The sequence below is a fragment of the Eucalyptus grandis genome, chromosome 4 (genome assembly GCF_016545825.1).
Source record: "Eucalyptus grandis isolate ANBG69807.140 chromosome 4, ASM1654582v1, whole genome shotgun sequence".
Classification (NCBI taxonomy): domain Eukaryota; kingdom Viridiplantae; phylum Streptophyta; class Magnoliopsida; order Myrtales; family Myrtaceae; genus Eucalyptus; species Eucalyptus grandis.
In genome coordinates, this window is record NC_052615.1 from 5,449,280 (window position 1) to 5,463,356 (window position 14,077).

At 38.3% G+C, this 14,077-nt stretch overlaps 1 protein-coding gene across 2 annotated transcripts; it reads left to right on the forward strand.

Moving 5' to 3' along the window:
* The first annotated feature begins 277 nt into the window (after positions 1-277).
* Positions 278-7,552, forward strand: LOC104440757 (protein PLASTID TRANSCRIPTIONALLY ACTIVE 12, chloroplastic). Of its 2 annotated transcripts, none has more exons than XM_010053716.3 (10): positions 278-508; positions 836-915; positions 2,453-3,166; positions 3,476-3,588; positions 4,263-4,522; positions 4,933-5,054; positions 5,620-5,688; positions 6,406-6,459; positions 6,554-6,652; positions 6,873-7,552. In XM_010053716.3, the coding sequence occupies exons 1-10, from the start codon at positions 475-477 to the stop codon at positions 6,981-6,983; spliced, it is 1,656 nt and encodes a 551-aa protein (XP_010052018.2). In that variant the 5' UTR covers positions 278-474; the 3' UTR covers positions 6,984-7,552. The 2 variants fall into 2 exon arrangements, with proteins under 2 accessions (XP_010052018.2, XP_010052019.2); XM_010053717.3 differs by having other exon boundaries at positions 845-915.
* Positions 7,553-14,077: the final 6,525 nt, after the last annotated feature.

Sequence of the window (14,077 nt, forward strand, 5' to 3'; positions counted from 1 at the left end):
AACGGTAAAATTGACATAAGTTAACATATGATAAATTTATCATAAGTATATTAATTTTTTAGTTTTTATTATCAAAAATTAGATTTGGGTAAATTTGTCGCGGATGTATCAATTTGGATTTTTTATGATAAAAAAATTAGGTTTTGGATAATTTTAAAACATATGTATTAATTTGAGATTTTTTTATGATCAAAAAATTAATTTGAGTTTGGAATTTTTTGTAAAATTAATTATTATTATTATTATTATGGATAAACTCTCATCTGGGTCTCGACCTGCGAAAGTGGGCTGTATAAGCCGAAACAGTGCACTCTCTCCTCGGACTCGTCTCCACTCTCGCTACCCTCAAGAAGCTTTATCCAGCACGAGTCGGAACCAGAAATGACAATCCGAGGAGCTTCCCTATCCAATCTCTTGACAATCTGAAAACCCCGTGGCACGAGGAAACGAGGGTCGTCCTCGGGTCGTTGCGGGATGGCTTCTCTGTCGACCTCCTGGTCGTGTTTCGGTAAAAGCTCTGGTTTTTCTTCTTCTTTCTTGCTTCCCCGCTTGGTGCGTTTCGAAATGCCAGGACTAGATAGACCAGTGTCGCGAGATGAGTTCGTGCTGTGAATTGGTACCCACGATTCTGGTGCTGTCTGGTCCGTCTCGCCGTTTCAATGTTCGTCTGAGGTTTATGTTTTTCTGCTAGTTTGAGAGGTTTTTCACGTTGTTCTGATATGGGTCTCTTATCTTTGGTTGCGCTTTCACTTTTTTCCGAGGATAAATGTGTTTTTTTTGTTATTGGTCCGGTGAGATGTTTTTCGGTTCTTGATTCTGTAAGCAGATAATTTAGTTGTGGCAGGTAGCGGATTGAGGTGCGCGGTCAAAGCTGATGGTAGTGAGCCCGGCAAGCCAAATTCCATTTACTTGCAGGTATGTTTATATAAGAAAAAGGAAAAGGAATTTTTAGTACTTATCGGGTTATACAATTTAGTTAGTGTGTTCTCTGTTTGGGAGTAGCTTTTCATGGAAGTTGTTGATGCCGGTACTTGTTCTAGAGCTCAAATCTGTAGCTTGCTTTGCTTTCTCTCGGTTATGCTCATGTCTTTGTATCATTCGTCATCGGTAGATGAAGTTCAAGGAAGAAGAATGAAAGTAATCTGCATAATGGGTTTTTGAACATCTAGGAGCTGAGGAGTAAACCCTGAAAAGATTTGAAGTGGGGTATGCTCTCTGGATGTGTCAGTTCATTTCTCTAGCAAATCTAATGACCCAGACTCGCTTTCTTTCATTTAAATCTGTTCCTCTAGTTCGAATTATTTTCCACCTTTTCTGAGGTTCCTATCAGTTAGCATGACTGGTGCAGGCTTTTAATGTTTTTTTTTTCCTTTTTGGTGGGAGGCTGATGCAGAGTATGATCAGGATTGAGTTTTGGGTTTGTGTAGTCTGGCATTGACATTTGTACGTGTGCTTGAGACTGAAGTTGAGCATGATAAATAATCTTTTGAGCTTGAATTTGAGAATCTTCATGCCTTTTTCAGCCGAGTCTGAAGCACGAAAAGAAAAAAATGATTGATATATTTACTACCAATAAAGTGAAATGCTTACCTACTTTCTCACAGATGATACAGTCAGTGTGCATGTTGGATATCTTTAGGTTTTTACTTACAATACATCCACTTTAATGAGCATATTCCTTTCTCCAATTGAACTACATTGCAATATCTTCCTAGCTAAATTGATCCCTTACTACAAGGATGACGATGGTGGGCCATTCCCACTACTAAATAGAGAATGCTCAAGAGGTGGATTGCTAAAATTAAGGCATCAAAGCTATAGCAGCTATTGCATGTCAAAAGAGTATGAAAGCCATCAACAGAAACATATGGTTCTTTTATGGAAGTGATGTCTTAGGAATATCCGGAAATTGTGTCACTGTAGAATGTAGATTTGAGCATCATACTGTACTTAGTGTGTTGTAATTCGAAACAATTTTAAAAGGAACATAAAAAATTTCCTATCTATACTCTTTCAAATGACTTTCTATGTGTGAATGTAATGCCAGCATTGATCACTTGGATTCTGAAAATTAGCATGCTGTTGAGATCTATTCTCGGAAGTACTCCTCCAAGTATAATTTAATAAACCACAGAAGAAGTTATTGCTGAAAACTTTTGAACATGTCACTTCATTTGGATTACTGATTATATTTTTTAACCAGTGCATGCGCATGGGTTTCATGTCATGTAAGTTAATTTTGCTGGTCTCTGAATAGTATGGTCTCTGAATATAGTCAGCAAGAGACTAATCGTGGTCGAGTGTCAGTGAAGTCCATATATCAAATGTAGCATATGGTAATTTAGTTGTATAGTGCAACTACCAGATAAGGTGCCTCATTACCTTCATTGATATTATAATCCTTCATGTTCAGTGCCATTGCTAATTGTTTCTTTCCTCCCAAACTGTGTAGACATCATTTCTGGGCTCATTTCCTGCCAGAGTTGCACAAATTAGAGCTGGCTCAAAAAGTTCTCTTAGGCAGGGGCCTTCAGTACCTTGTATAAAATGCGAGAAGGATGAGTTTGAAGATGTATCTATTGAGCGTCCTCCATACTATAGTTACCTGGACTCTACATCTGGGCAGCTTGAACCAGCTTCTGGTGCACGTGCTCCTATCCCTGGAGAGGAGTACTGGCCAGAGGGAACTGCTAGCCGTGTCAGAGCTGCGAGGGCTCCTGAACCAACTGGAAAATCTTTGGGTTCTCCATCTTATGGGAAAAGCCCAGGAAGCAGGAGGAAGAAATACAAAACATCAGTTGCAGCTTCTGAATCCACTGGAGTCGGTTCGCAATCAAATGATTTGCTTGTCCCAGAAGCTGTATCTGGATCATCTGAGACTGATCTCATTCTGTCTGACTCAGAGACACCCGAAACTTCTGATGATTCTATAGAGGAGCATAAAGATAGCTCATCTGGGTATGTTGTTTATCAAACAGAACCTGATGAAGAAGAGATTGGATATGATTTGGACAAAAAGCTAGGGCGTCCCCACCCTTTTATCGATCCAAAAGTGAAGAAGCCTATAAAGGAGCCACTTACAAGTGAAGAATTATGGTGGAACTGGAGGAAGCCAGATGAGGAACAGTGGTCTAGATGGCAAAGGAGGCGACCTGATGTTGAAACGGTTAGTATTGATATTGGGGAAATGGCCAATGCTGTTCCTATTTCAACCATACTTTTTGTTTGGATTGTGGGAACTTGCATATTTCCTTTTCAGAGATACCACGTATATAAAGCTGATTTCTGGAACTATAATCAAGTTGCCGTATATCAGACTTACCAATCACTAAAAGAAAGTGCTATCAAACCTGATCATCAATGATGCTTGAATTTGCGACAATATGCGATGTACTGCCTAGTTTGGATTCCACTTGCTTTATATTACAAATCATTGATTCGGTTTGCACATATCATAGGACATGCTGTTTTGCAGGTTTTCCTAAAAGCAATGGCAGAGACTGGACAAGTAAAGCTTTACGGGGATCATCCAACATTGACTGAAACATCTTTATATAGAGCTAGACGGCATCTATTCAAGGAAGAAAGGCATGCATGTTTAGAATATCATATGTTTAACTACTTCTGCAATATGTGCTGATATGGGTGCTCCATCTGGTTATGTCTTTGTGGACAGTGGCATCTGTAGGTTTTAAGTTTTGTTAGATGACTGTCCAGGTTCATTTGTATTTTAGGTCAGGAGACTGCATTGCATGAGACTATTTTCCCTTTTAATACGTACGGCTACTCAATTTTCTTGATGACAAGTCTCTGTATTATTGATGAGAGAAATCCTTTTCATCTATTTTCTGTTCTCATTCCTAAGTGGTGACAATTCAGTCCATAACTCAAAACCATTATGCATATTATTGGAAGTAGCTATAGTTGATAGCTCTTCTTATGCCACTGTAGATTGATTCTAATTCATCATCAACTTATCGGCACTTTTACATCTTTGAGTTTGTCAGTTTCATATTTAAATAGATTGTGAATTAATCACGATCATGTGAGAGCTGCATTGAACTTTCAGATTGCTGTAAAATTTTAACTCCAGTTCAGCTATAAGTGCCTTTGTATATGTGGACCCTTAGCCCATTCCCATTTTTGACGGAATTTGTGCTTTTGATCCTTGTGCTTGATTCCTAGGTGAACCATGTGTGAAATTCCTTAGATTCCTTAGATTGCCTTGTGTTTAGAGTCTCAAGAAATGTTCATTTATATAGGCTTCAAGCTGAATGGGATAGACTGGAAGAAGTAGGTCCATTGGCGTACTACTCAGAATGGGTATCAGCATGGAAGAGAGACACTTCGCGCGAAGCTGTGCAAAAACATTTTGAAGAAACTGGTGAAGATGAAAACACACAACTTGTTCAAATGTTTCAGCACCAGACTGATCGAGAGTATCGCATTATGATGGGTACTGATCTGCGCATCAAGAGGGATCCTCTTGCAATGCGTATGAGAGAGGATCAAATCAAACAAAGTAAGTTAACTAAGTTCCTCTTTTTTTCCCCCCCTTTTTTTTCTGTTCAACTTTTTACATACTATGTCATAGTTTTTGTTTGATATAATGAGGTCCTAGGACTGAAAGGTTAGAAGCTGTGCCTCCTGTTGTGGCGCTATAGTCACATGCGACTGATTATTTATTGTTGCTGGTGGGGAAAGTTTCAGCATCATCCTGCCCTTTTTCAATACTTCCTCGACTGACTAAATCGGTTTATTGCATTAGGCAAAAGCATAATTTTAGCTCTTACAGCTTGTGAAACACCATTCATCTCCTGTCATTCATCTTAGTCATGTCAAAGGATGAGACTAGAGTATTGTTCTCTTCATTTCTCTCTGTTCTTTTCCATGGCTTCATGCTGGTTGTTGAAATCCTGTTAACTGTTGCAGTTTGGGGTGGAGATCCAGTATATCCTACTGTAAATTATATTCAGGATCCGAATGAAATTATTGATTACAGAGGTCCAGATTTTCATGAACCAACTCCCAATATATTGGCTTATCTGAAGGAGGTTAGTACGACGTAATAGTTTCGTTTTTCTTTCTTGTCCTGGTATGATGTGCAAAATAATCATAATGACCAAAACGGAGATCGTGTGTGCTTTTACTAGCAAGAGACTTGTGGATCTTCCAACAAAAGCATCGTTCGCTAGTAATAAGTTAATATTAAGACAGAATTTATCATTCTAACATCTTTCAGAGAACCAAGATCAGCTAGCTTTAATTACTGTTTTCCATCTCATCATTCTGTTCTTCCTTCTTAATTTTGTTTCACATCAATGCAAGTTTTCCAGATTCTTCCTGTCTTTGTTGTGGAAGAATTTGTCGGTCTCCACAGAATTACTCTGTGGCTTCTGGCTTACTTGCTTAGTGGCAAAGTAATAACTGTAGAAGGACCCAGTAAGCTAAATGATCTGTTAGTTATGATGTCCACAAAGATGTAATGCATGCAAATTGATTTGCTGTTACCACTGTTTTCACATCCTATAATCCCTGATGTTAGCATCATAGTCCAATATTAGTTGTAGCATCTTTTGCAATTGTCTTCCAGCCCTTGACTTCCTTATCTTTGATCAGCGAGGCAAGATAATATCAAGGGAGGAGCTTGAGACAATTCTGGCAAAGGAGAAAACTGAGGAAATTGAGGTGATGTACCCATTGATTATGAATTAACTTTTTAATAAGTGATGACTTATGAGTACTTTTTCCTGCCATTTTGTCCATTGCAAACCTACTTTTTTGAAGAGATATATATATATATACTTCTTTTGCGACTCTAACTCTCAAGTGTCATTTAACTTTTTCCCTCTTAGCTCTGCTTAATAAAATGGTCTGAACAACTGGAACCAAGCAGAAAGACTTAGATTCTTGCAAGTTCATGATCACCAACTTGGTTTTCAAATTATTTTGGCAGAAGAAATGAGATACATTGGTTGAGTGATGGAATGTCTGCTTGAGGACTTGAACTCTCATGTCAAAATATGAGGCGCTTTGTGTTAAGAACTTGTGATTGAGAACCAAAGAGAAGCCCTATCATTAAAAGGGACAAAACTAAAACGGATCAGAACTAGTTTTTGTTGCAGGCGGAGCTAGTTTCAAGTCCTTGGTATTGACAGCTGCCCTGTTTGTTGATATGTGAGAGAAATTTCTTGTATTATTGCTTAGAATTCGTGGACCAACTCCTCTTACCTGTTTTCTGATTCGACTCTTCGAATATTTCTTTTTTATTTGGTTAAGCTCAGCTAATTACTAGTCTTCGAAGGTTAGATCTTTACCAATAGGATTACCTGGAAAATAGTGTGATAATTATGAAAACAGCTAATAATGCAAACTTTTAACCCCTGATCTTCGTGATCAATGCAGATAACAGACATGGACGAAGCGATGGCACGAGCTGTTGATATTGGGGAAAATGATGTGAGTCTCTCTCCTTAACACACCTCAATGAAACATGCACTATTTCAGACTTTCTGATGTGATCTGATTCACTATTGGGCTCTTTATTATGCAGGAAGGAGAAGATAGTGAGCTTGAGGGTGAGGAAGAGCCAGAGAAAATTACACGCAACTGGAGCGTTTTGAAAAGCACCCCCGAGCTCGACAAATCGAAGGTAATTGTCACATATGCTCTTGTGCATTATTCCTGCGATCAATGGCTCTTTGGCAGGTTGAATTTGCTTCGTGTCCATGATCGTTAGACTTTCCTCTTCCTGTTACAGCATTTGCCTCTGAGAACATTTTGCATTTCCAGTTTTATGCTCAGGCTTTGAGTTCTTCCACAGTTGAGGTGACGTGCATCTTTTTATATTCTGTTCACGGTACGAATTGCAGGACAAGAAGCTGAAAAAGGAGAAAAAGGATGGTGGCATGTCGTTGGAAGAGGCGGTAGATGATTCCGAGAATCTTACGGATTTTCTCTTGGATTTTGAAGAAGATGAATGAACCCTCCCAAAAGGAAGAACCCCTTCACCTCACTAGCTATGCAAGTCCGAATCGCCACACTTGCACGGCACGACATTGCCGTCGATCATGAATTCAATCTCACTGGTGGAAGAGTGGATAGCATCGCGTGCTGCTGAAACTCTGCGGTAGCACATTAGGGGGCTGTGCCTGTGGAACTTGTTGCCGTGGACCACGACATCGTGAAAGTCGGAAACTACTGAGTGATTAGTGCATTCTTGCGGTTAACCTGGTGTCCATCGCACTGCAGTGGACTTGCAGACCAGAATCATCTGTCTGTCCTGCCGTCAAAATGGAGTTGATTTATCACCCTTTTTTAAAACATAATGATGCAGATCTAAGCTTTTTTCCCCTCTAACATGGTCGTGTATGCAATCAACCATGCCATCACCGTGTGTTTTTAAGTTACATGAAAAGAAAACACAATGGATGAGTTCCAGAGATTTCTTTCCAGAGCTGCCGGAAGATGGGTCTGACGCTCGGAAGACCGCTCATGTAAAGCGTGTCTTGACGAGGAAATGAGAAAAGTATCGGAAGAGTCTTAAACTTTTTGCTTTTGTGTCAATTTAGTTTTAAACATTTTTATTGGTGTCAATATAGTCTTAAACTTTTTATCGATGCTAATTAAGTCCTAAATCGTTTGATTTGGTGCTAATTTAGTCTCAAATCTTTTATAGGTGTCAATTTAGTTTTAAAACTTTTGATTTGGTGTCAATTTGATTCTAAACATTTTGATCTAGTGATAATTCAGTCATTTCGGTAAATTTTGGTCGGATATTGTCAGTTACATGACATAATTGGCATTGACGTATGCAACTTTTAATAATATTTTAATATTTTTGGATTATTTATTAATTTATTTTTCTTTTCTTTTCTTTTTCCCTTTTCTGTCTTTTCTTTTGCCTTCTCCTTTTTTTTTTTCCCTTCCCCTCCTCCTTCTCGGCTATCATAGAGACGAGGGTTGGCGAGGCTTGAGCCCTCGCCGGTAGTGGCAAGGGTGGCCTTACACTAGGTGGGCGAGGCAGTGCTTGCGCTAGCCTTGTTGGATTCGGCAAGGCCTAACCCTCGCTCGATCCGACAAGGGCAAGCCTCGCCTGCCCAATGTGAGGCTGCCCTCGCCATCGACAGCAAGGCTTGCCAACCCTTGCTTTTGGCCGAAGACTAGCTAGAGCAAGGAGGAGAGGAAGAAAAGAAAAAATTGGGAAAAAGAAGAGAAATTAATTAATTAATAATTTAAATAAATATCAAAATATTATTAAAAGTTGTCAACGTCGACGGTGGTTATGCTACATTAGTTGAACGACGTTCACATCAGTAATATCTAACAAAAATTGACCAAAATGACTGAATTGATACGGATTAAATGAACATCAAATAAAAAGTTTTAAGATTAAATTGATACCACTAAAATGTTTAAAACTAAATTGGCATCGAGTCAAAAGGTTTAAAATTGAATTTGCACTAATAAAAAGTTTAAAACTAAATTGATACTAATGTAAGAGGTTTAGGACTTTTTGACACTTTTTCTGCGAGAAAAGAAAAAGGAAAAACTCAAGCACTTGGATCAATAGGAACTTGATAAGGAAGCCAAAGAGGGGAGGGTGATGACCATAATTGAATTTTGATAATTGCAAGACTCAATGAATTAATCATACACTCTTAATATATATTATATAAAAATCTGTTTGTTGTGACTTCATACGGGTTGCGCACAAGTTTTGGAGGCCTTGTGCTAGTGGGAAGACGGGGCGGGGTGCCGCTTGAGTAAGGGTTGTCGGTCGGTGCGCACGGTCCGGGCAACCGGACCATCAATGGCGTGCAACCACGAAGTTAAGTAGATTACCCAGTCCATTCTGTTGAAATGCAGTGGGCACAACAGTTAAGAGGGGGGATTAATTTTTTTTTTTGTAAAGAAGTGACAATAAATGTGTAGAAGGTGCTGTTGAAACTAAAAACATTTATGCAGAAGTAGAATTTTCTACCAGGTAGAGATTGAAGGGATTAAAGAGATAGAAGAGATGCAAATCAGATTTAGAGGGGTTCGGCCTTCCACTTGTCCTACTACACTCTCCAAGCTCTAATAGCCTCGACAAGCCTGAAATTTACGTTGTAATCCATGAGATATTCAGCTTGTGCGGAGCATTGCTTTTACATGAAATTTCATTAGTCGCTTCTATGAACTTAAGCACCTCTCGTGACATTATATTACTTTCTTTCCAATTTACAAGTATTCCCACTCTCAAGAGAGATTTACAATTATAAATCACTTGATTATTTGCAAAGCAAAGCTGTAAAATTTGATGCGACAGAGAGAGAGTTCTTGAACTTCAAGCCTTCACCAGCTACTTGATCTGTTTAAATGGGCTTTCAAGCTTCAAAATATCCGTCGAAAGCTTTCCAAGATTCATTGTTCCAACCTTCCTTTTGACCATCAGGGCTATATGCACAATCAGAACGTCTGTTTATGGGTATTGAATGCCATTTCCAAAAGTAGAATTCTCTGCTTTTATAGTCTAGCTGACACCTTTTCTGCTTTTTACAAAAGTGGCAAAATATGTTATCATATACTCCGCTTTAGGCAAATTTTAGTCCTTGTATGCGACCGTGAAACACCAATTTGAGTACATTTCCAAAATGATAAAGATTTGAGTGTTCCCACCAAGACTCTAGAGACTCGTATCTAGAACCATCTATCTTGTCTATAGCATGAGCTGCTTCAACAAAATATCCCTCCAGACTTTAAACATATTCTTGTTGAATGGTCCATTCACCTTCTATAAACAGGTCCTAAGCGAATTGACGTCCTCGTCTTCTTTGAGCCGTTCACATTTTATTATTCCGTTCAAGCTTTGACGAACCCTCATTCCATAATAATTTGTTCACCTTCTGCGAAAGTCCTTCCAAATTTAAACACATTTCCCGTCCAATAGTTCGTTCTCCTTTTATAGAGCAAACCCTTTCCATGCTTTTACAGAGGGAGAGACAATACCCTACTCCTCTCCTCATCAAAATGACCAACGGTGTTGTAACCCTGCGGAGCTCTCTAGACAAAGTGCATCGAGGGTTCCCCAACCCTAATGGGGGGAGCACGCTGGCGGGAGTACAAAAAGATAATGACACCGATTCTAAATTGTCCGCGCATTCTTCTGTCCTTTCAGCTCTCTTCTCTGAAACAAATGGTTTCGAAGTTACCTCTTTTATCTTCTTATATCTCGTCTTCCGATTTAAATATGGGAGGATTCTCCTTAGACTAAATCCAAGAGACTTTATTTTGTGGCGTACATTTAGGCCAGATCCTCGAGCAATTCGAGAAATCCCAGCGAGACGCAGACAACTGTGCGTAGACATTAATTTCACAAGCTTAGGCGATAGTACGGATAAAGAATACAGCTGAAGAACCTACTTTTGCCGTGGAGGAAGGTGATCATTGCAATAGCAGGGTTTGGAAAAAAACAAACACTGGGTTTCTTTTGTTTTTGGTAGCTTAGGATATTTTCTTCGAAGTTATAAAAATGAAAATAAGTTTAAAAAAATTATAAAAACTAGTGCGTGATTTAACGTGCTTTTCATACATCTGAAAATTTTTAGGTGCTTTGCATGTGTTTGATATCAACGATTAGAGGGAAAGAGAAAGGATATTTGGATGAAGGAACCAAAAAGGAAAGCATTTTGGAAACATTACTGGAGCTGATTTTGTGTGATTTTTTTTTTATCTCTTCAGATTATACATATTGTAGTTTGACCATAAGACAAAAACTATACAAATTGTAAGGATTTGAAGTGATTGGGGGAGTTGCTTAACAGCCTATGCCCTTATCTGCCTATCATTCCTTTCCTTTTCTTCTTATTTGTTATTATCTGAATTCATTTTTTCCCTATCTAATCATATCTAACATACCCAATGTAAAATGAAGAATAATGGAATTTCTAAACTAGAAGACTATAAAGTGAGATAATTATCTAATTAATCCTAAACCTATTAAATGGTCAGTCCTAAATTACGCCAACAAATTTCTTGCAGTAATTGACTAAAAGGACTATCTTCAAATTTTGGGCTAAGGTTTAGGACCATGTTAATGAAATTGAAAAGTTGAGTATTGAATTGACATCCTTACAATAGGTTTAAGACTGAATTAATAATTTCTCCATAAAAATAAGACTAACAAATTTTGACCTAGCTCGTTGACACAAAACGTGCAAAAGGCACATACTTGAGCATTTTAATGTCAAACTTGAATCAGTTCTTGTTGTAAAGGATGATAAATATACTCCCTTAACTCTGCTTGAGATGCTTCAAATATTTATTTATTTGGGTTTTGAGCCAAAAGGGATGCATCTCTACACATTTTTACCTGCTCGTGTCACGGTCCAGAGATTTTCCATGCACGGAGGACTGTGAATGATCCAAGACGACTGGATGAACCTCGCTTGTGTTCTCTAGAATATTTCTAGGGGCAGGCAATATTATAAATGTATCTTATTATTAAGTGTTGTTCTAATAAATGCCAGTAGTTTGTAAATAGGAAGATAGAATCTCCATTGTTAAATTGAGAAGAGATCACGGTTGTAAATTAAGAAGTATTTGTATATATATGGGTCTTCTCTCCCTTATCTGTATTACCTCACGAGTAATAGAAATCCAAAATTTATTTCTTCAAAAAGTTTCATTCTCTACAATCTTTGTGAATATTGTGAGAAAGGCCAACTTTGGAAGAAATTTCTAGGGCTACACTAATAAGGGAACGCTAAATCAATTGACCTTGACAAGTTGTATCAAAGCGAAGTCAATCCAAGGCGCAATGGATCCACATTCCAATGTAACATCCGTCCAGGGTGACAAGGCCATTTAGGAATGAAGTGAAGGGCTGCTAATCAACCAGCCTTCAAGGCAAAGAAAGGCCGCGAGAATTTAGAGGTTGTGTGTGTTGCATGACTCGGAGGCTTGTATGGCAAAGATGGAGATCGCCATAAGTGACGTCCAAGGAGTGGTTGAGGAGTTATCCGAGAGCATCGAAAGGCTCAAGACTAGCGAAGGGGAGCTCCAAGCAGGGGTGCAATAGCTCAAATCCGACATGGATGAGCTCTGAGGAGAGAAGCCGGGCACCTTGGGCACTACATCCAAAGAACTCTGGTCGTGGGATGATGCCTTGGAAGCCTTGGTGGAGGCCATACGTGCGGAAATGATCGAACTTAAGGCAAAGCTCGCCAAGATGGAAGCTGCATGTGTGAATGTGGTGATCACCATGTAACCTAGTCCATGAGTGAATGCCCTAAAGCCGAAGGAATTCAAAGGCTCAAGGGTGGCTGAAGACGTGGGCAACTTCCTATGGTACATGGAGTAGTACTTCTAAGCATGAGAGTCACCAATGGAGCACTTTGGGTAAATACCGTGGCAATCTATTTGATTGACAATGCCCTCTTGCAGTGACATCATAGGTGTGATGATAAGAGTGGTGAACCTATCACTACTTAGGAAATGCTCATCGAAGAATTCCAAAAATAGTACTACCCCGCTTATGCGAAGGAAGAGGCTCAAGAAGAACTCCGTCACCTCGAGCAAGAAGTTTTCCCATTTGCTACATCAAATCCCTTCCATGAAGGATACATGTTAGGAAAATCCCTTATGATGTTTTAAAGATAACAAAATAATAAAAAACTACTAACATGTCTAATGATTGAGTAACCAGATGAAAAATTCGCAAGCCACTATGCACATCTAATAAAATGTGTGAAGGATATTGTCAAGAATAATACTTGAAAGAACCAAAAAATAGATTTTCTGTTGAAGTTGAACTTATTCAAACTATATTATGACAAAGTTTGAATGTAACGGTTAAATATGTTCAAACTCAAATTCTAAGAATGAATGTGTTCAGACTTAAGTCCAGCTTATAAAATCTACTTCAGACAGAACATACTCTAACTTAAGTTCAAACTTTATATTAAAAATGAAGATCTTCAAACTTAGAGAACTACTCATGTTCCCATCCTGACACTAGTTCAGAACATGATGGATCCAAAACTTTCTTTTTTTTTGGTCAGTTGATGGATCCAAAACTCGACAGGATTTGAATGTGACATGTCTAGAACGTGATGGTTCAGAACTTATAACAATTAGGGCACGAATGATAACCATTATGGCCAGAAATCAATTAATGGAACATAAATATAATTTACTATTTCTATTTCTGGATAAGTTTTTGAGCAAAAAAACGCATTTGATAATAATACAAAATTTCTGTTTCTGAAGCAGAAATTCTTTTCATAATAGTATAAAATTTCTATTTCTTAAACAGATTTTTCCTTATGGAGTGAGTGAGATGTTTATTCTTACAAATTTTAAATGCTTATGAACCCAAATACAAAGTGAGAGTTGTTATATCGTATTTTTTAAAAAATTTTCACACAAATTTTTTTAGCAACCACTTGGATAGACGATTACGGCCGAACAATATACTTATCAATATTCTCCATACAATAGAAAAGGAAGATACAGGTGCATTACTCTTGAACGTGATAGCCAATGGTTCCCAAAACTATGGTAGAATGAAGGCGAGCAGCCATGTCAAGCGCCTGAATTTTGGTTTTGAATCCTTAAAAAAGAAGCATGTTGCTAGAACGAAAATCCCTATGGGTTATAGAAGGCTGAACTTTCTCATGCAAATATTTCAATCCCCTCGCTACATCAACAACAATTCTTACTCACTGCGTCCAGTCGTGAACAAGGCCTGGTTGCACAACTTGAACTCATTTTCTTCCTATAAAGTGATAATCCCTTCACTTAGAATATTTCATCTCTACATGATAAAACCTATTGAGAGCGTTAAGCCACAAAAGACGAGTAGGCTTCAATTACCATGTAGTACATGTAGTGATCCCATGGTTGCAAATTCATATGCAAGTACACGAAGATTCCTTTAAACATAGTAACCAAGCTACTCATCAAAATTTTCATGCTTCAACCTTGATACCGCGAAAACCTAAATGCATAAATCCATGGCAATCAATAATCTACTATCGTTGATCAAATACCTTTGCACCCAACTCCTAAAGTGTTCTTTGGAAAAAAAAATTGT